Source organism: Eubalaena glacialis, chromosome 11 (genome assembly GCF_028564815.1).
Source record: "Eubalaena glacialis isolate mEubGla1 chromosome 11, mEubGla1.1.hap2.+ XY, whole genome shotgun sequence".
Taxonomy (NCBI): Eukaryota; Metazoa; Chordata; class Mammalia; order Artiodactyla; family Balaenidae; genus Eubalaena; species Eubalaena glacialis.
This window is the reverse complement of record NC_083726.1, coordinates 27225586-27247606: the sequence shown is the minus strand read 5'-3', so window position 1 is coordinate 27247606 and position 22021 is coordinate 27225586. Positions and strand designations below refer to the sequence as shown.

The window sequence follows — 22021 nt, the reverse complement described above, 5'->3', positions numbered from 1 at the left end:
TAGCTAGTAAGATCCCACTGGGTATGACTCTTAATTTAGTTTACTAACCCCAGCTGAGGTTGGATTTGACATTAGACGTGGACTCCCTCCATGCCTCAGATTTTTGGCTCACATTGTGCTTCAATGTGGAAGAAAAAAAAGGAAGACTTGCCAGGTTCTTTCTGGGAGGACTTGTATTGCTTCCCATTTTCCCATGAACAGAATTGGGCTGTGAGAGGGAAATTTCGAGGAGTGATTGAGATCACACTCCTGAACAGATGAGCTGGGTTCAAATCCTGATTCTCTCATCACCAGCTGTGTGAGGTTGGGCATGTTACCTAATACCTTTGTGCCTCAGTTTCTTCATCTGTAAGACAGGATGAAATGGATAATGTCCATCTCACAGGGTTATTGGAGGATTAATAAGCTCTAAGTAGCTAGTACGTGGTAAGTGCTTACTGGTGTTGGCCATTGTTAATACTCTGAACAAATGTAAGAAGCAACTTTTGAGGTCTGCAGAAGGCTAGAAAGACACCAAGTGGGGCAATCTCCTCCCTAGGAAGGGAAATAGTCTTCTGTGTTAGTGGCGAGCAGTAATTATGATGGAAAAAAACATTTTCCAAAGTCTGGAGCTGACGTGTACTCCTTGTGACATTTTAATCTCTGAGTAATAGATTCCATTGCCTGCAGAGCTGTGATTTTTCAGTTTATTGCTTTTTCCTCTTCTCTCAAACCTGATTCCTCCTCCTCTCGGCTCCAGCCTGTCTCCAGCGACTGTGAACTGTTTCTGGACAGTCCCCATTCTGGAGCCAGGTTCTTTACTCAACTCAGACAAGGAAGCCTAAAGCCCCAGCAAGACACACTGCCTTCCTTGAGGAAGGTAGAGAGGGCCTACTGTGTGCTCCATCCGTCACATCCCCTTTCATGCTCCCAACAACCCTGCAATGCTGATACTGCGATGATCTCCACTTAAGGTGTAGCCAAAGGGCCCGTGCTTGGGCTTTGGAGTCAGCGAGCCCAGGTCTGGTTTTGTGACTCACACGTTCACTGTGAACGCGGGGCAGGCTACTTAACTCGTCTGAGGCTTGGTTTCCTAATCTCTAAAATGAAAGGGACAATAATAATGCCAGCCTTAGAGGGTTGTTGGGAAAATAGAATTAAATCGTATGTGTGAAGTATATGGTATAGCCCCTAGAGCATGGGGCATGCTCAGTAAATGCTAATTACCATTGTTGTTATTGTTTAGAGTTGAAAAAACTGAGTCAAGGTAGTTATTATTATTATATTTTGCAGGTGAGAAAACCCCTCTATACCCATCTCTGAGTTTAGTCCTTTTCCCACTGTACACAGTGACTTGCCTCTCCGTGGCCAGGACTACCATTGTCCTGTCTTATTGCTAATAGAAATTTTAGATGGGTGTAAAGACTACATTTCCCAGCACTCCTTGTGGCTGGATGTGGCCATATGACTGTTTGGCTAGTAGAATGTGCCTGGAAGTGATATCTGAAGCTTCCTGGTTAGGTGTTTACAGGAAAGGGATTTGCTTTCCTTTGCATCTTCTTCTCTTGAATTGACTACACAGACTTTTACATAAGAAGAGTATAATCCTCTATGTGTTTAAACCATTGTATTTGGGGTCTTTTTGTTACAGCAGCCAAAGTGACATAGAGAAGGAGCGTCGATAGCCAAGAGTCAGAAGATCTGGGTTTCTTGGCCCTGCCCCTCAAGTGTCGCATGACCAAAGTATTCGTTTTGCTCCCTCATCTCACAACATTTACTTTGCAAGCAACTGTACTAGACATTAGCAATACAGAGACAAATAAGACACAGCCCCAGAAATGATCTAATCTACCTGTGGTCTTGGTGATGTTATCCATGTCAATTCTTGAAGAGAATATACTCCCTTATAGAGGATAAGGATTCAGTTTTAGATGCAGGCCAGGGCTCAAGTAATTTCTCTGCTGATTCCAAAACTTTTGTGGGTCCCAAATGGACTCCAAATCTGTTAACATAGTTAGAAAAATCGTTGGTGCCTAGACACTTAACTAGTTGCAAATCTTTGGAAAGATATTGAACTTCAGCTCCAATGGTTCAGTGTCAAATAGAAATAATGGCACTTGGAAGATTAAATGAGAAAACACATGTGAAGCACTTAGCACTATCATCTGACACTTGAGACACACTCAATAAATGATGATGAAGGTGTTAGGCTTGATTCTCTGCTGCATGTAAAGTGGGCTGTGGAATGAGCTGGCTAAGAAGGCCCTGAAGGATGAGCATCACCTTTACCTCATAGGGGCTCTGAGGCTCAAGCGAGGCTGTGTTAGTTAAAACACTGTTTGAGAGGATGATGTGGTAGTGGAGTGGTCTTAACATTCAAATCTGCAACATTCCACCCTACTTACCTTGGTCCCTCAAATTGCTTTCCTTGTCTTTGCCAAGATCCCATCTGACAACTGCTGCTCTATTTCAATGCTTTATTGTCAATTCTGAGAGTTTATGTTACTGGCTGTTGAGCATCTAGTCTCTGTGTCCATTGGGATCTATCCATATAAAAACACAATTAATCAGATAGAAATCATGAAAAGAAAAAATTTTAACCTAATCATTATATTATATGGACTCTACATTTGAATATTCATAACAAGTTACATATATATATATATATAAAATCTTGTGTTGAGAGCATCTGGAACTCAAAAATTATATACATAGATAGATCATATATATATCATATATATATATAGTCCTTAATTCCACAGAGTAATGATTATTATCCTAATTTTATAGGTAAGTATACTATCGTTCAGAACAGTCATGTAACTTTCCCAGGTACCTAGAGGCAGGTCTCTCATGAAGCTAATAAAGTTTAAGCTCAGTCCTCTCACTTACACAAGCCTCTTCCAAGTCTCTGTATTGATTTTTATTTATTTATTTATTTATTTATTTTATTTTTGGCTGCATGGGGGTCTTTGTTGCTGTGCACTGGCTTTCTCTAGTTGCGGAGAGCAAGGGCTACTCTTCATTGCGGTGCACGGGCTTCTCATTGCGGTGGCTTCTCGTTGCGGAGCTCAGGCTCTAGGCACGCAGGCTTCAGTAGTTGTGGCACGCAGGCTCAGTACTTGTGGCACACAAGCTTACTTGCTCTGCAGCATGTGGGCTCTTCCCGGACCAGGGCTCAAACCCGTGTCCCCTGCATCGGCAGGTGGATTCTTAACCACTGTGCCACCAGTGAAGTCCCTCTGTACTGATTTTGAATCTGCATTTCATATTCTTTTTCTTAAAAGGCTCCCCAACTTGTATACGCTTCAGGCCCTACAAATCTAGATTCTTCCCTGTAGGGTCACACAGATGCTAAAAATTGGAGCTAGAATTTGAGCGGTAATGATTTGGGATTTCAATTGAGTTTAAATTTGCTATAATAGTTCTTTGTAATTTATTAAAATAGTGCCATTGGCACATATGGTTGTGCCAGTGGACCAATATTGATCCATAAGGTTGGGATTAGAATCTCACCATGATATGCCCAAATGATATGCTGGATAAATTTTATAAGTCCATTTGTTGATATCAGTACTTCCTAATACTGTCCAAGGTACTACACTGTGAAAAGGACCATACCTTGGTTTTACAGAGCATATTCCCTCTGACTTGCTCAGTGATTGCATGCATTTTTCTTATGGGCCAGAATTATCACTTCCATTTTATAATTGCTAATTGAGCCAAGAAGTAAACATCTTAACAGGAGAACCAGAATAGAGGATGAAGGGACTGTCATGAGCACATATGAGACACTTCTGGGAATTCCCAGATTTGACTCAGTGACATGTTGAAGGTGCTGGGCAGCTTACCTTTAAAATGTCAGTAATTCTTTACCTGACTCCAGTATGTCTGCAGCCTGAAAAGTTCTAACTGATCTCATTTCTTCCCTCACATCTTCCAGCCTCAGACTCCTTCATTCCTCTCCTCTGAACACACACCATCTTTCAGAACTAGGACTGAGCACGGCAGAGGAATGTGGAAAAAGGAGCTGGTTACTCTCACCCAAGAGTACTGGAATGTGAAGGTGGGGAAAAGATGCATGTAGCCACCTTTTGCCTCCTATTATGACTTGGGTCATTGTTGAGGCTTCAGTCACCTTCAGAGCTTTACTTGGTAGAGAAAGACAAACATACCTTGAAGCTTCTGATGTCCTCTAATTCAGCCCAGGAAAAGTGCTGTCTCCATACCTTCAGTATCAAGGTCTATCCTTGTCTTATCAGAACAGTAAAAATTGACTCACATTCAAAACAAATCTCATGGTCTTAAAGATATGGAGATGTTGCTTTCTTTATCCCTTGAGAGTAGAGATAAGACTGATTCTGATTTTCTAGGAAAGCAGGGTGAAGGTTGGGTAAGGAGATGGGCAGAGAACAAGCCAAAGCATCTGAATCCTGTGCCAACTACTCTGAGCTTGGCAAGGGCATGGTAAGAAAGTGCAAAGACATTCTCGAGGTGATCCACAGGTGGGGTCCCTGTGAGGGCATTCAGAGGAGGCAGTGGCCTCTGCCTAGTCCAGGAGTCCAGGGGCGATCCACCAATGGAGGGAGTCTTGCTTCCTCCCTTGGAGTCTGAGACAGGGATGTTAGGTAATGTGCCAGTTTCCAGAACAGCTTCCAGAGCTAATTTCTGTCTATTTAAGATGGATTTGAAATTCTGAACCATCTCCATTATAGACAGGCCAACAATCTTTATTTTTCCCACCTCTGTAACATTAAAAATTTTATCAATTAATAAATACACACAGGGAAAAAACTAAGAAGTTAAGATGAGTTTATGACAAAAAGAAATAGTCTCCTTTTCTACTTCTCCCTAGCCTGGTCTCTTTTTTTCCCAGAAACCATTTCTCTTTTTAAATTTCAAAGTTTTAAATTTTCTGATGGTAAATAATTGATAAATAATAAATAATTGATAAATAAATGATAAATAATAATTGATAAATAATAAACATTGATAAATAATTTGCTATAGTACTGCCCTTTCATGATGTACCAGCTTTACACTTTTTACACTGACTTCCTTTTAAGATATGAGAGTTTTGCTTACTTAATCCCTCCTCTAATCCCTCACCCTTCATATACTTACATCACTATTTTCAGTTCCCAGATTTTGACATTTAAAACACTGTAATTGAATTTCTGTTTATCTTATTACATCTTATCAGTTGAAACCAGCTCTTGCTAAAGAGTCAGGCTTTAGAAAAGCAAGGAATAAGAATTGTTCTGGGACTCCAAAAGGAGCAGGAATTAATGCACTGTGTCTTTAGGGTACTCCCCGATGTGAATTAGTGGAGATTCTTAATTTACCAGGAAGAGAAAGTCTGATTGGCTTACATTGGGCCACACGCTCACCCACTGGCTAGAGAGTGTAGGTCATGTGGATGAACAGTCTCACTAAGCCTGCATGTTGTGGAGGGGAAATGACCCAAAGGGAAATTGAGGTGCTAGTACTAGCAGAGGGGGTTAAGGATGCTGGGTACTATACTCCTCGATTTGTAAGGCATCATATATTACATAGTCACCCCTTCCTTCCTTTCACCTCTCTTTCCTCCTTACATCTCTCATTTGAATTTGTAGTTTTACACTAACAAGATTCATAATACTCCTAGTCTTTTCTGTGTGTGCTTTGTCTTGCTGATTTTAAAAATTGGAAATCATTAAAGAGTCTTTACAGCATTATCTTTCTGGAGAGCAGAGTAGTGTGCTGTGATTACATTCATCTTCTTACAGTTTTTAATTTTTCCTGGAATTTCTAATTGCCTTAATTTTTTTTTAAATTTTATTATTTATTTATTTATGGCTGTGTTGGGTCTTTGTTTCTGTGCGAGGGCTTTCTCTAGTTGCGGCAAGCGGGGGCCACTCTTCATCGCGGTGCACGGGCCTCTTCACTATCGCAGCCTCTCTTGTTGTGGAGCAGAGGCTCCAGACGCACAGGCTCAGCAATCGTGGCCCACGGGACCAGTTGCTCCGCGGCATGTGGGATCTTCCCAGACCAAGGCTCAAACCCATGTCCCCTGCATTGGCAGGCAGATTCTCAACCACTGCGCCACCAGGGAAGCCCCTTGCCTTAATTTTTGTATTCTCTGCCTTTATCATCTGCTTATGCTCCTAAAATGTCTCCAGCATACTGTGTAGTTTATGGAGGTTCTTTTCTCCCCAGAGCCTTCCTCCTGGAACTCTCCATTTACCTACCTCCTCTAATGTAGACTGATGGTCTTCCGGGACTGATAATTAGCTGTTGTTTTTCTTCCCTTCGGTTCTCCTTTAAATCGGGTGCACCATTCCCTGGATCTTATGACTTCCTCTTTCTTGATTTACTTCCTCGTTTGACTGGAGCACATCTTCTCAAGTAACTCCCAACTGAAGAATGGATAGGAGGTAAACTTTCTGAGCCCTGCATATATAAAGATATCCTGCCGTCATTATTTAATGACATTTTATCTGGGATAGAAATCAAGTCAAAGACCATTTTTCTTCAGTTTTAAAGATATTATTCCATTTTCTTTCAGCACCCAGTGCTGCTCTGCCCATCGGTTTCTTTCTTTTTCCTTTGTAGATGACCCTTTTCTCTCTCTGAAGCTTTTAGGGTCTTTATTTTTGGTGTTCTGAAATTTCACAGAGATGTATCTAGGAGGGGTCTTTTTAAATTCTCACCTTTCAGTATGGAAACTCTTGCCCTTCATCTTGGGAAATTAATTTGTACTATTTCTTTCTCTCCTATTTCTCCGTTCTCTCTCTCTGGAACTCCTATTGGTCACATGTTGGATTTTCTGCATTGAACCTCCATGGTGCTGATTTTCTTCTCTCAGATTTTAGGGAATTCATACCAAGCGAAGGAGACAGTGGTGTCATGGAGCGTAGCACATATAGAGTTGGATGACTCACTCAACATACCTTCTAGTTCACCTTCCTCTGCTACAGAGTCTGGACAACTAAAATGTACATTTCCCAGCACCCCTTGTGGCTAGATGTCAGGTACGTGGTCTACATTCTTCTAATTGGATGTGCTAGTACAAGCGGAGGTAGAAATGATCAACGTGAGATTGCAGCAGTGCACGGGTGATGGGATCTTCTGAAGAGGAAAGTGGTAGAGGTGTCTAGTTATTCTGAGGCGGTAGTAGCCATGCTTATTACATCCTCAGGTCTACACTGGCTGATCGGTGCTAAGGAGCAGCAGCAGCTGTTGCCATGTCTCTCTCAAGCAGCTGGCATGGTCGGGCTCTTTCCTGGCTGTTACATTTAGGTAGGTAGCATTCAGACCTGGTTCTCCATCCCTCCCCAAAATTCTGGGAGCCACCCAATATCCTTTAACAAGTCACTTTCTGCTTGAACTCGCCAGAATGGGTTTTGTTGTTTGCATATAGAAAACTTTACATGGAGACATGCTCTAGATTGTATGGTAACAGAGGCAAAGAGGTCTTCTCCTTCCTGAAATGAAAGAAATGATTTCACAGAATGAATGGCAACTGAGCAGAGACTATTAGGGTGAGTAGAAGTTTGCTGAATGGGTAGTGGTAGAAAGAGATTTCAGATAGAAGCGCAAAAGTGAGTGAGCTCATATACCTTCATTCATTCTTTATTTAATATTCATGAATACATACTATGTTCTAGGTACTGTGCTAGTTTCTTTGCATACAACAGCGAGTTAGATAACCATGATTACTGCCCACAGGATGTTTACATATTTCCAAATTGTGCATGTAGATTATGTTACCTTGAAAAAATTTAGATATGGAGGTCACAATAAAGGAATTGTGTGTCCCTGTTCCCATTAAGTACTTGCCTCTTGGGAGGTAAAGAAGAATATACTTTCTTACCTGCATTCCTATAAGTAGTGGTGAGATAATTGTCAGAATACTGGGCATATTTGGTTTTATCTGGGTGATTGTCCTTTTCTGAAGAAGGATCGTCTTGTCTATCTTCCTTAATCAATGTCTTAAGTGATGTGTGTTGGTGCTGCAGAAAATCAGGGCTGGAGGAAGATAGGCATTGAAGAGAGGGATAAAAACGTGCCAGTGCCAAGGCCCACTTTTCCATGTCAGGTTTCATAGTGAAAACTATCCAGTTGCGGAGCCTCAGAGCCACTCTAGATGCCCACTCTCATTTCAGCCTCTTGACTTTGTTTCTTGGACTCCAAATGGCCAAGACCAGTCATGGCATGACAAGCCCCAAGGGACAACACTTGATGACTGGGGCTAATGCTCCTAGATCCAAGGAAATTTGCAGTCAGCCACCTCTGTGTTCTGATGATCCCCTTTCATGCCTTGGCTTCATGCCTTGGCTGGGTTTTGTTTTTTTTATTATTATTTGTGGCTGCGTTGGGTCTTCATTGCTGCGCGCGGGCTTTTTCTAGTTGCGGCGAGCGGGGGTTACTCTTTGTTGTGGTGCGTGGGCTTCTCATTGTGGTGGCTTCTCTTGTTGCAGAGCACGGACTCTAGGTGCACGGGCTTCAGTAGTTGCAGCATGCAGGCTCAGTAGTTGTGGCTCGTGGGGCTCTAGAGCGCAGGCTCAGTAGTTGTGGCACACGGGCTTTGTTGCTCTGCGGCATGTGGGATCTTCCCAGACCAGGGATCAAACCTGTATCACCTGCATTGGCAGGTGGATTCTTAACCACTGCGCCACCAGGGAAGTCCCGTGGCTGGGTTTTTTTTTTTTTTTTTTTTTTTTTTTTTTTTTTAAACATCTTTATTGAAGTATAATTGCTTTACAATGGTGTGCTAGCTTCTGCTTTACAACAAAGTGAATCAGTTACACATATACATATGTTGCCATATCTCTTCCCTCTTGCATCTCCCTCCCTCCCACCCTCCCTATCCCACCCCTCTAGGTGGTCACAAAGCACCGAGCTGATCTCCCTGTGCTATGCGGCTGCTTCCCACTAGTTATCTATTTTACATTTGGTAGTGTATATATGTCCATGACACTCTCTCACCCTGTCACATCTCACCCCTCCCCCTCCCCATATCCTCAAGTCCCCGTGGCTGGGTTTTTAATTCATTAATGACTAGAAAGATAATGTCCCTTCCTGATTCACAATGAGTTATTGTCTATAATACCATCCCTACTTTTCTTTGACTTTCTCCCTTCTGGAAATTGGCAGTTATATGTTCATTAATTAAATCATGAGAACTGATGGGGATCCAATGGCATCGGCAATCCAAGAGGCAAATTCCAGGTTCCAATATTCAGTTGCAGAATCAAATTTTCAAAGATTTCATTGCTAGGACATTTTGTGAAGCCAGTTTACCAAACAATAATAGTTAACATTTATAGAATGCTTTTTGAGTGCCAATAGCTGTGATAAGCATTTGTATTCATTTTCACCTTTAATCCTCACAACATCACCATGGCAGAAGTATTCTCATTGTTGCCATTTTAAGATGATGAGGTTGGGGGTGGTTAAGTTTAAACTGAGTCAGTTAATAAGTGGCAGAGCCAAGATTAGGACCCAGGGCAGTGAAATCTAAGGCCTGAGCTCTGATCCACTCACCTCTGTTGTCTCCTGTGGAGAGCTGGTGTTTTTATTCTGATAATTTATCTCTATTGGACATCCTTCCTCACCCCTGAAATAGAGTTTGAACAAAATTAAGATTTACTTAAGCCAGAGGTTTGATCACATAAGAATTGACCTTAGTCAGATTAGTTTCATGTGTAGGCATAGCTTAAAATGAAGCACTGGAAGGTCTTTCTCTGATTGCTCTGATGGGCATAAATTGCAAAATTTATGGTTCTAAAATAGTTTGGATTTTAACTCAATAAATGAAAAAAAAGGCAGTGACACATTCTTGAAATTTAAATTGTAAGTATATCCTCCCTAAGGTACCATCAGGTTACAGGGTGATATTTAACAATGTTCAGTGATAACCCATTAGTGTTGCTACTATTTTAACATGTAGATATATTTCCAAGATGTTTAAATGGCATACTGCAGAAAGTCAGCTGGATTTTGATTCTTAAAAATCTGGAAATGATGGAAATGGTTTTTTGGATTTAAGTGAGAACATCCTCCCTGCTAAAACAGCACTCTGATTAGATTCATTTCTAGAACAGCATTACTAACACATGGAAATGGTATAAATTTGTTGCTAAACCATCTGCAGATGGTAGGGGTTTTTCCCAGTAAACACCAGGGGCTGTGATAGTGCTCTTTAGAACAAATGGGCTCAATTCTGCAGCCTCTTCGTATGTTGCATAGCAATGTCCTGCTCATTGAACTGGTCCCTAGTTCTTGAAAACAAAGGCTATTTAACATTAGTGATGGCATCTTGAAAATTGAGAGCTTGCTTCATGGTAAAAGATGACTGGTTTTCTACCTTGTCCTATTCAGCAAGATAGGGACTGCCATAACTCTATGAAGAAACAAAGTAACAAACTATTGGAATCACAGAATCTCAAGAATTGAAATGTGCAGTAAGCATCACCCAGGAGAAACCTCTACAATGTCTTATTCTTATTTCTTCTGCCCTGGCTGAATACTTCCACTGATAAGATACTTACCACCCTGCTGAGATGGCCAACAAGAGTTTATTGAACACCTGTGATGTGACAGGCTCTGTGCTAGGTACTGAGGGTTTGGAGGCAAACAGTATACCCATCCCTGTTCTCCTAGCCCCTGCCCTCATGGAGTCAGTGATCTAGTGGGGGAGGAGGTGAGTAAGCAAGCAGTTATGGTACGTGTGGGCTGTTTTAGTCACCTCCTATTCACCGTATTGTTGAAAGAGTGATTCCCAACCTAGGGTTATGGGGATGGCTGAATATGCAACACTCAGCACTGGACAGCTGAGACTGATAGCAGTTTATCAATCACACATCCTCACAGCCTGGTGGGGGGCAGGGGACACCACACGCCATACAAGGTCACACAAGGATGGCACTCAGGAACCAAGTGAACCATCAGGGGCTGTGAGAGGTAGACTTGTAGTATCAAGAGGGTGAGGAGGCCCCTGGTTCCTGCAAGAGGATGTGATTGGCTTGTTTGACTAGTTCTGTGACCTGGCAGGAAACTGAAACCCACTGCTCAGGGATTAATGGGAACTGCATCTGGGGGGTTTGATAAGGAGGGCTGTTTGACTAGGGGAATTATCCATGGGAGTAGAGTGGGGAGGGGAACTTGCCGTTATGCCATTTGAGGCCCCCCTGATTTCACCAGATGTCAAGGCAGCATGTAATATTGAGTGTCAAATTTAGTTCTTACACCATAGGGGATTCTAAGGAGGGACAATTAAAACATGACTTGGGGATGGGGCCTGGGTAGGGGAGGTCGGGGCAGACAATCCTAAGAAAGAGAACATTTAAACTGAGACCCAAAGAATGAGTTGGAATCAAACATTCCCAAATGTGGGTTCCCTCTACAGAGCAGCAAGGTGAGAGAGAGCCCAGATTGTGCATATGAGGGGGCGGGATGGGGAGAGGGAGACTGAGAGAAGTTAGCTCCCCAGATTCTCCCCCCAGGCATGTGGGGGGGGAGAGCAGTGAGAGAGGGAACAGGAGCGCCATCAGGGCCCAGTAATGTAGAGCCCACCTGTCTGCATCATTGAACAGGTAGCCTCCGTGAACCAGAGGAAGGGTATATAGCAGGCATGGCGCAGACTGGGAGAACTGGAGAACAAAGCCCTCATCCATGTGGGAGACCCTTTCCATGTGGGAACCTGTGCCCAGAGTTACCAGATACCCTGATTTTTCAAGAGAAGCCATACGTTTGGATTTGTACACAAAGTTTTCAAAATTATAAACATTGGCTCTACTTGAAATTTATAAAAGCACTGTGTGAGCCAAGCAAAAGCTATCATTCCACAGGCTTCTGGTTTGTAATCTCTAAGGAAAAGTCTTGAAAGCCATGAGAAAGAGTTACAAGTTTACCCTAAGAGCAACTGGAGATTTAGGAGCAATGGGGATCTACTGCAGAACTTCAGAATCACACCTGTATTTTAGTAGGTGGGCACCTATTGAAGATCAGGTAGGAAGCTAAGATGACAGTGTCTCTGTCTGACCTGGGGAAGTGACTATGAAGATGGAGGAGAGTTGTTTTCATTCAAGAAACATGTAGGAGGTAGAAGTGATAGGACATGGATGTCTGGGGGAAGGTAGGGGAAAGGAGTCAAGTCTTTGACTTATCACATTATCAGGAAGTTATTAAAAATCTCCGTCTGGCAACCTCTAGATGTTGAAAGCCATCAAGACTCACCCTGAGCCTTTTCCTCATTATTCCACATGTAGGGCCTGAGGTAGGTAGTAACTAATGGCGTGAAATGTGCAAAATCCTTTCAGCCTAGAACTTTGAAACCAGAATGAATATGATTTTTTTTTTTGACAATAAATTTACTTGCTGAGCTATAGGCCAAGATTTAAGTGAATTTTCATTTTCTGGATTCTCACAAAGTGATACAGGGGCCAGGCTATCCCCAGAGGCCTGCTGGGTACCATGGGGATTCCAGACCATGATTAGAAACATACAAGGTAGATAGTTCACATGATGGTTAATCAAATTCCTTATCAGATGTTCATATCAAACTGAGTTTCCAACTGAAACTGAACACGACTAATTTAGCCATTTCTCTACATTACAGGAAGATGGGAATTTAGCACAATCCCCTTCTCTTGATAAATGCCCTTGATATTATTTAGATTTTGCCCTCAGATACAAATGTATAAGTTGTTTTAGCCTCCCAAGTATAGGCAAGTAAGAGGGCAAGCATCCTGCTTGGATGAAGGAGGGAAGTGCCTTAAATGTACTTTGAGCTGCAAACTCCCAAACTGTGAAGGACAAAAGCCAGTTTAGCAGATACAAACAGCAGGTCCTATGCAAAGAATATTCTTGGAGGTTTTCTAGAAAGCCCAGATCCCAGATATGTATGGAAGAGAAGGAAGGGTGAAGGACAGTCCAGAGCACACAGGAGATCCTTGGCTTGTCCCGGGTCTAACAGGAAAATCAAACACATGTCAACAGAAACTCCTTCATCCTCAGAGTGAAACGGAATAAACCCTGAATGCTGATTATTTTTCATTTTTCGTATTCTATTGTGTTGCTTTTTCTTAACAAAATAAGTTTATTGGAGAAAATTAGAAAATAGTTCATTGTGAAAAATTACAAAAGAAGATACATAGAAAGAAAGAAAAAGAGAGAAGAAAGAAAGGGAGAGAGGGAGGGAGGGAGGAAGGAAGGAAGGAAGGAAGGAAGGAAAGAATAGATAGATTAGAGAGAGGAGAGCTCTAATAATTCCACTGCCCAGAGGCAACCACAGTGAACGTTGGATGTATATCTTTTCAGTGTTTTTTCAGTGGACCCAAGTATTATTAACTTTTTTCCAAGAGTGGAATTCTACTCTTAATAGGTTATAAGAATATCAGTGAACTCACTCAGGTAACTGAATTTCTATCATAAGCTTGCATTTTCTTGGGGGAGCAGGGATGGAAATGTAATCTCGGGGCAAAGTCTCCTCACCTGCTTCAGTGCTCAGTCACCAGTCCACACAGTGTGCTGCCGAGCCCTTTCTTGTTCTAATTGCTAATCTTCCAGACCCCCATCCTTTTAGCTGTGTTTGTGCCCATCTTGGGTCATGCCCAGCTGCAAGAAACTCAGTGAGCTTGTCTGAGGGGCCCTATTGATTGCATATCACTCTCAGACACAGAGGTCAATTCACCAGGGCCCAGGACATGCTCCCTGGTTACCTAAAGCCCTTCCTGCACACACACATCTCTGGGCCATTTCTTCTTGCTCTTTACCACCTGCCCAGGCTGTGCCTGGGAAGAAAATGCAGGCTCCCCTTTCCCAGGGTCTACAAGTGCCTGTGGAGTCATGATTTTCCTGCTTAGTTGACCCCCTCCACCCAGCATCTGAAGAGAATTCAGAAGAAGCTTTCCTCTTCCTCAAGGGACCTTCCAAATCTATTATTCATCCTCTGAATTTTTGTTGTCATTGTTGTGCCTCTTAAGGGCACAGCTTTCAAAAGAAAAAGTCAGGAGAGGGTCCCATTTTCTCTCTTCTGCTGTTCAATTCCCATCACTCAGGCAAAAACTCCAAACAGCCTCATTTGAAAGGTAGAAGGGCCATGAGATGAACTATTAGGAAGGTGGAAGGAATGCCAGATACAGTTTTTCTTTGTTTTTGTTTTTTATAGTTATAAGACCATCAGAATTTAGCATTTTTGTTTTTTTTATGAAACATACTAAGTTTTATTGATTGATTATGGTCTTTTTTTTTTAAAATTAATTAATTAATTTATTTATTTATGGCTGCATTGGGCCTTCGTTTCTGTGTGAGGGCTTTCTCTTGTTGCGGCAAGTGGGGGCCACTCTTCATCGCGGTGCGCGGGCCTCTCACTATCGTGGCCTCTCTTGTTGTGGAGCACAGGCTCCAGACGCGCAGGCTCAGTAATTGTGGCTCACGGGCCTAGTTGCTCCGCGGCATGTGGGATCTTCCCAGACCAGGGCTCGAACCCGTGTCCCCTGCATTGGCAGGCAGATTCTCAACCACTGCGCCACCAGGGAAGCCCCAGATACAGTTTTACAGCAGGGTCACACCACTGTGCTTATAGGACCCTAGGTCCCAATTCCTCCTAGCAGGCTGGGAGGTAGCAACCTGGAGGACAGCTTTCTAAGAGGAGGCATGGGGGGCCGTCCCCTTGGCTGTTCTTTCTACCCAGGTCCTGTGGTCCATGCTCTTGCCCATCTGGATGCAAACACACAGGGGGCTTCCTGGGTCCTAGTCCTTGCCCCTTGGAGCCCAGAACAAAGGTATCCATCCAAGAAGAATCAAGTTTTCTTTTTTTTTTGGCTGCGTTGGGTCTTCACGGGCTTTCTCTAGTTGCAGCGAGCAGGGGCCACTCTTCGTTGCGGTGCGCAGGCTTCTCACGGCGGGGGCTTCTCGTTGCGGAGCACGGGCTCTAGGCGTGTGGGCTTCAGTAGTCGTGGCACGCAGGCTTCAGTAGTTGTGGCTTGCAGGCTCTAGAGCGCAGGCTCAGTAGTTGCGGTGCACAGGCTTAGTTGCTCCACGGCATGTGGGATCTTCCCGGACCAGGGATCGAACCCGTGTCCCCTGCATTGGCAGGTGGACTCTTAACCACTGCACCACCAGGGATGTCCCAAGTTTTCTTATCTCGCCTCTCACCCTCACTGTGGGGATGGAGGTAGGAGGGGAGGCGAGGGGTGGAGGGCAAGCCCTTGAAGGGATATAATCTCCTGGAGAGAAATGCACTTTCTAACACTAATGTAAATATGATTCATGCAACTCCCGCAGCCAGGCTCCTTTTATTTCCCTGACTCGGAAACGCAGGCAGGAGGTTCTTACTTATCTTCCATCCCAGAAGGGGACCCCGAGCAGGGCTTGGTCCTGTTCCAGTATCTGAAGTAGAAACCACAGCCTTGAGACAGTGCCAAGGCAGCCGATTTAGAAGGTGTTGACGACACTTCCCAGGAACATTTTTCTAGATGTTTAACTTTGACCAAAAGTTTAAGCTTCTAATAATCCCCAGGAACCTCACATTTTCCAGGGAATAGTGCCTGGGCTCTTAAAAACTTCCAAGAAACTCCGATTCTCAGAAGACTGCAGCCTTCGAACTCACCCGCCCATTCAAGAGCTTTCTGGACAAAAACAAAGGCAGTGAAAGCCGTGCTTTCTCATATGCCCTGAGAGTTTACACAACTAAAGTCAGATAAGAAGCCTGGCGCCAATTAGGCCACCGCACTGGCTTTGGGAGGCGAGGCCCCGCCTTGCCAGTCCCGCGCTTGGCCGCTGGGTAGGACAGCGCTGGCAGTGGCAGACAGCAGCAGTGTCTGTCAGCCCAAGTGGCTGGGGTCGGTGCCGGCCGGGCCTGGCTTCCTTTATCCGGAATTTTCTCAGGGTCCTTGCTCAACTTTGTGTCCGATTCAAAGCTACCACAACCTGGCTATTGAAATCTGAACGTATATGCCCATAGACCCGGCAGTCTTACTGGGAGCCCTGCAGGATGGGCTTCCATCTCCATCTTACAGACGAGAGAAGTCTCAGAGGAGCTAAGGGATTCACAAGCCAGAGATGAGACTTGAACCTGGGTGCTGACTCCCACTTGGGAATTCTCAGGACTAGGTGAGAGCAGAAGATCTTGGCCAGGGAGCTGGGGAGGGCCCTGCTGCTCCTGGCACCAATCTCCCCACGTCCTGGGGTGGTCTGGAAAGTGCCAGAGGAGGGGCCAGGCTGAGTGGGAGCAGGGGGGAGGGGGCATTGGGGGTCTTGGGATAGAAGCTTTTTTATCAAGTTGTTCAGAAGTAACTGAATAATTTTACCACTGGTACAGCCAACCTGGTGTGTAATGGCAAATATGAACCCTAGTCACAAACACATGAATTGGAATATCGAGTAGTGGGATAAAAGTGGGAGGGATCAGCTCTCTGGGTGGGAGACCATCACAAGATGGTCCATTAAACCATCGGAAGGAGGGGAAGGGAAGGGCATTTCAGGGAGGCTGGAGGGCAACAAGCAACAGGGTCTGCAAACTTTGCTGCGGCCAACTGAGGGGGTGGGGTCCTGGGTGGGGCGCCAGGGAGAACATTTACAAGACCTGAGACTGGAGGGGTGCACAGAGACTTGGCACGTGACGTCTTGACTGGGGAATTTTGGTAAAACATTTTTATGCTTTGGACACTTGTGGACATTTGTGGGTTGCTTCTTGTCTCTAAGCACAAATTATTAAACTTTCCAAAAAAAAAAGTTTTTAACCGAGTATTCTGTAAAAGAAACATCTTCATCCCATCACGATCTCCACTGCATCTTTGGTGACTTTTGTGCCCACTGCGTGGCCCGCTCGCCGCTCCTCATTGGCCTTATCCTACTTCTTCATCTCACCTCCCAACAATCTTGCTGGAACTGGATCCCCTTTAAAACCCCAGACTGCTTAGGTGAGCACCTGACTCCTGCCCACATAGTCCCAGGCCCCTCCCCAGGGGCTGGGAGCTGCTCTCCTTCCTCAACCATGGGCTGTGGATTTGCTGTGAATAAAGTTATCACACCATGAGTTCCTACCTGCTTTTAATACCTCCCATCGCCTGGATTCCCACTGCCTCATTCCATCTGATGAATTGGATCCCCTTATACACCAACTCCTGCAGAAAGCACACCTGAGGTCAAGATGGGTAACTGTAAAATGTGCTTCCTGCCATTCCTCTCAGGGGCCGGGCTGCAGCCAGGCACATTTCTTCAGTCCTCCACCCCTGTCCCATCAACTCCAAATATCCCACGTGTCCTACTCTTCTCCGCTCTTGTTAACGAAGACACATCATGCATTGTGTAAGGGTTTCATGAAGTTACAAAACAAGGACAAGCCGAATGGAATCACGCTTATCTGAACAAAATGTCCAACTCTCAATGCAAATATTTAGATGGGTTCCATCTTTGTGAATTTGAGTGCTCTTGAAGGAGAAGGGCCACAGTGCCCCAGACAGTTTAAGAGCCAAGTAGAGACATGTCTTCAGTGCAGGGAGGGATGTGATTAAGTCCCTGGCTTTTGCCAGTTGTTCTTTGCTACTCATTTTTAACACTGATGACCTAGGTTTATAGACTCAGAGAGGAAATAAGTTGTAGTAGAAAAATCACTTGACTGGGTGTCCTGAGGCCTGAATTTTTGTCCTGGCTATGTGTACCCTAATCCAGCTGTGTTGCCCCACCTCAAATCCCTTCTCCTCTTAAGACTTTCGTTCCTTAGCCTTAAATAAGGGACTGGGGGTTTGATACTCTTTCTGAGTTGGTGATTCTCATTCAGACTATGGAGTAGCAATATTAAAAACTTTAAAAGACTCAAAACAACACTAAAAACGTTGGCAATCACTAAATACACTTCAGACTCCAGTACAACAGTGTCTCCCAGTGACTATAAAATCACCCACAGTTATGGTTCAGTCTTCGGTTGTACTTCACCACTTTATGGTTCTTTGGGTCTTTGAACTGTTTACTGCCCTGACCTGCTTCTCTTATGGACACAGAGTCAGAGCTCTCACATGTTCTGGAAGCTCCGTGACTTTTCATTAGCCCGGGCTTGACATCGCACCCGGGCCTCTCAAAGCCTATTTGTTCCAAGTCACGTGATCCACATATCTCAGTGTTCCACCTGACACAAGAACTAAAGTGACGTAAGGACTCAGATATAACCCACACTGGTTTTCCACGTTGATCAGACTTAGGCTAAATATGGAGAATGACTGCTCTGAGGGCCATGAGAGCTATGAAGTCCTATATTTCCATGAATTAAAACAAAAAAAGTAACATTTTGAGAAAAGAACTAGTTGAGGTGGAGTGCTTAATTAAGGCACTGAGTCCAGACCAGATGAAGAAAGAAATCCTCATGGGTGAGAAAGTGAGCTCAGAGGGCCCAGAGTGGCCCAAGGAGCTTGCAGAGTTTGAGGTGCATTAGCAGGAAGATGAGCGGAATGAATGACACAGAATGTGAGTAGCCAGACATAGAATCTCAGTTTCTCTCTGTTTCTAACAGTTATATATATTTTTTTAGAAGGTGGCATTTAAAGTTTTTGGTAATAGGAGGCAATTATTTTTAGGTTCTGTTAAAAGATAAACTAAGGCATATTAGAAATTTTAAGAGTTTATTTGAGCAAACATCAGGCAGCATCCAATCCAGCAGATGGGATCCTGGGAACACAGGTGTGTGGGGTGTCCCAGAGGGTCTCATCCTGGTCACTAGAAACTGTAGAGAAGGAAAAATAATTTTCCCTCTACCCTTTATGGTGAATGCCTGGCTGAGACCTTTTCTCTAAGGTGCCTCGTAAATGGATAGGCTTATCCAGGTTAAAAGTTCTCAGCTGTGGCCACTGTAATTAAAGATTTTCCTGGGTAAGGTTAACCTGCTCGTTCAGCCTTAAAACAAAATTGTATTCACCTGACGCCTCACGTGGGGCCAATCCAGCTAAGTCAGAACCGGTCCCACTCTGAACCCAATCCGGTTTTTCAGTCGGACCCGCTCCAGCTCTGGCCGTTTCCTAACGGAGTCTGGAAAAGAAATGCTCAAAGCCTGAAAGCTCCTCAGGCAGAAGCCACGGAGGCTCCGCGAGGGACGGACCCAGCACCTCCTGAGGCGGGAGAGGCAGCGAGCTCAGGGCTCAGCAGGTACCACGTCTGGTTGCTCGTTGCTCCTGGGGCCGTCGGGGGTCTCCTTCGGGCCCCGCTTCTTACTAACGGAACTGTTAAAAGATAAACTGAGGCATAGACAACATTTTAAGAGTTTATTTGCGCAAAAGTCAATTTGAATCGGGCAGCATCTAATCTAGCAGATAGAAAGGAGCTCCAGGGAGCTGTTGAAAATGAAAGACTTATAGGCAGAAGGGAGCAGGAACGAGGAGAGTAAACTAGGCCAAGAAGCGGTGGGTTAATGCAGTCACTTTCTTTCGGGGGAGGCAGGGGCCTGTCAGACAGACGACAGACGACCCCACTAGTGCTGACCAGGTGGTTCCTGACTGACTGGTTTAAGGTTCCATTTCTGGGAGAATCGAAACTGTAATTAAGTCTCAGTTTGGTGACGGGGGACTTAGCATAAGCGATTCCATTTGGAGCCTGTTGTCTTGTTTTTAAGTTTTTAAATATGATTGTTTTGGGGGTACTAAGTCGTGGGTTCCATTGTATTCCTATAAATTATTTTTCATTTCTTCAAACGCCCTTTCCAGACATTGGTTGGTTGGTTGGTTTATTGTCCTGGGCACAGAAAATTATGAACAGTTTAGTGGCTGCTTAATACAGATTGAGTTTCGTTTGTCAGAATGGTGAAGATCAAAGCTTTTCAGAGCTAAGCAGGAGCTAGATCAAAGAAAATCCTTATTTCACATCTCATAGGGTGTGACTTATCTTTAAATAACAGAAAGTGGACATTTGGAATCAGGTTTTTATCATAAAAATGCTTTCTTCTGGGAAAACAAGTTACCCAGCCACCAACTCATATTTGTGCCAAGAAATGGTGTGGGGTGTAGCAAAGGCTGTGAGCTTTCTTTCCCTCTCTAGTGAGCCTCATGCATTGGTTCAATGATGATATTTTAGTGTCTCCTCTGTGCTAGATGTGTGCCAGGTGCTGGGGGTACATTGGTAAGTGAAAATGGCCCTTATGTAGCCTGGCTGGGAAGACGGGCAATTGTGTAAATGATTTCCTTAAACTGTCGGGAGTGTTACAACCAGGGACACAGACACAGAGTCGGGGGACAGGAGGAGGGACACTTAACCTGGTCTGGGCAGCCAAGAAGACCTCCATAAACAAACACCTGGGGGCCAAGAGACGTGAATAAGTGAGGGATGGGCAGTGGAACAGCACGTAACAGGGAAAGGAGATGAGCTTCCCAGCAGGAAGTAAGCAAGAGAAGTTCGGTCTGGGTGGAACAAAGCATGTCAGATGGCATTGCCAAGAAGGGACCGTGAGGGGGAAGCAGCAGACAGATCACAGAGGCTAACTCATCAGCCAGCTTAGAGTTTGTCCTGTGTTCCAGGAACCATGGGAACCACTGGAGGATGTTAGGTAGGAGACTAACTTGATTGGATTCGTGTGTTTGAAGATTCCCAGGAGAGGACTGGCAAAATTGTGTGTGTATTGGTAAATCCGAGAGTCTACGTGCAAGGCTGCTTTCTCTCTTTTTTATAGTGAATTATCACTTACGTAAGGAAAAATATATAGTGTGCGTAGGCATGGGTCATCTCTGGAAGGACACATAAGAGGCACAATGGTTGCTTCCTGGAGGGGAGCTGAGGCCTGAGAGACAGAAGTGGAAGGAGACTGACTTTCCATTGCATAACTTTTTTTTTTTTTTTTTAAACATCTTTATTGAAGTATAATTGCTTTACAATGGTGTGTTAGTTTCTGCTTCATAACAAAGTGAATCAGTTATACATATACATATGTTCCCATATCTCTTCCCTCTTGCATCTCCCTCCCTCCCACCCTCCCTATCCCACCCCTCTAGGTGGTCACAAAGCACAGAGCTGATCTCCCTGTGCTATGTGGCTGCTTCCCACTAGCTATCTATTTTACATTTGGTAGTGTATATATGTCCATGCCACTCTCTCACCCTGTCACATCTCACCCCTCCCCCTCCCCATATCCTCAAGTCCATTCTCTAGTAGGTCTGTGTCTTTATTCCCGTCTTGCCACTAGGTTCTTCATGGCCTTTTTTTTTTTCTTTTTTCCTCCTTAGATTCCATATATATGTGTTAGCATACTGTATTTGTTTTTCTCTTTCTGACTTACTTCACTCTGTATGACAGACTCTAACTCCATCCACCTCATTACAAATACCTCCATTTCATTTCTTTTTATGGCTGAGTAATATTCCATTGTATATATGTGCCACATCTTCTTTATCCATTCATCCGATGATGGACACCTAGGTTGCTTCCGTGTCCTGGCTATTGTAAACAGAGCTGCAATGAATATTTTGGTACATGACTCTTTCTGAATTATGGTTTTCTCAGGGTATATGCCCAGTAGTGGGATTGCTGGGTCGTATGGTAGTTCTATTTTTAGTTTTTTAAGGAACCTCCATACCGTTCTCCATAGTGGCTGTATCAATTTACATTCCCACCAACAGTGCAAGAGGGTTCCCTTTTCTCCACACCCTCTCCAGCATTTATTGTTTCTAGATTTTTTGATGATGGCCATTCTGACCGGTGTGAGATGATACCTCATTGTAGTTTTGATTTGCATTTCTCTAATGATTAATGATGTTGAGCATTCTTTCATGTGTCTGTTGGCAATCTGTATCTCTTCTTTGGAGAAATGTCTATTTAGGTCTTCTGCCCATTTTTGGATTGGGTTGTTTGTTTTTTTGTTATTGAGCTGCATGAGCTGCTTGTAAATCTTGGAGATTAATCCTTTGTCAGTTGCTTCATTTGCAAATATTTTCTCCCATTCTGAGGGTTGTCTTTTGGTCTTGTTTATGGTTTCCTTTGCTGTGCAAAAGCTTTTAAGTTTCATTAGGTCCCATTTGTTTATTTGTGTTTTTATTTCCATTTCTCTAGGACCTGGGTCAAAAAGGATCTTGCTGTGATT

At 44.0% G+C, this 22021-nt stretch overlaps 1 protein-coding gene across 1 annotated transcript in view; it reads left to right on the top strand.

The window, feature by feature from the left end:
• The first annotated feature begins 6969 nt into the window (after positions 1-6969).
• Positions 6970-22021, top strand: part of PLXNC1 (plexin C1) — a 322454-nt gene continuing 307402 nt past the window's right edge. Inside the window, exon 1 of the mRNA XM_061204178.1 lies at positions 6970-6992. Coding sequence (XP_061060161.1) covers positions 6986-6992 — 7 coding nt within the window. The 5' untranslated portion in view covers positions 6970-6985. The remainder of the gene's footprint in view (positions 6993-22021) is intronic.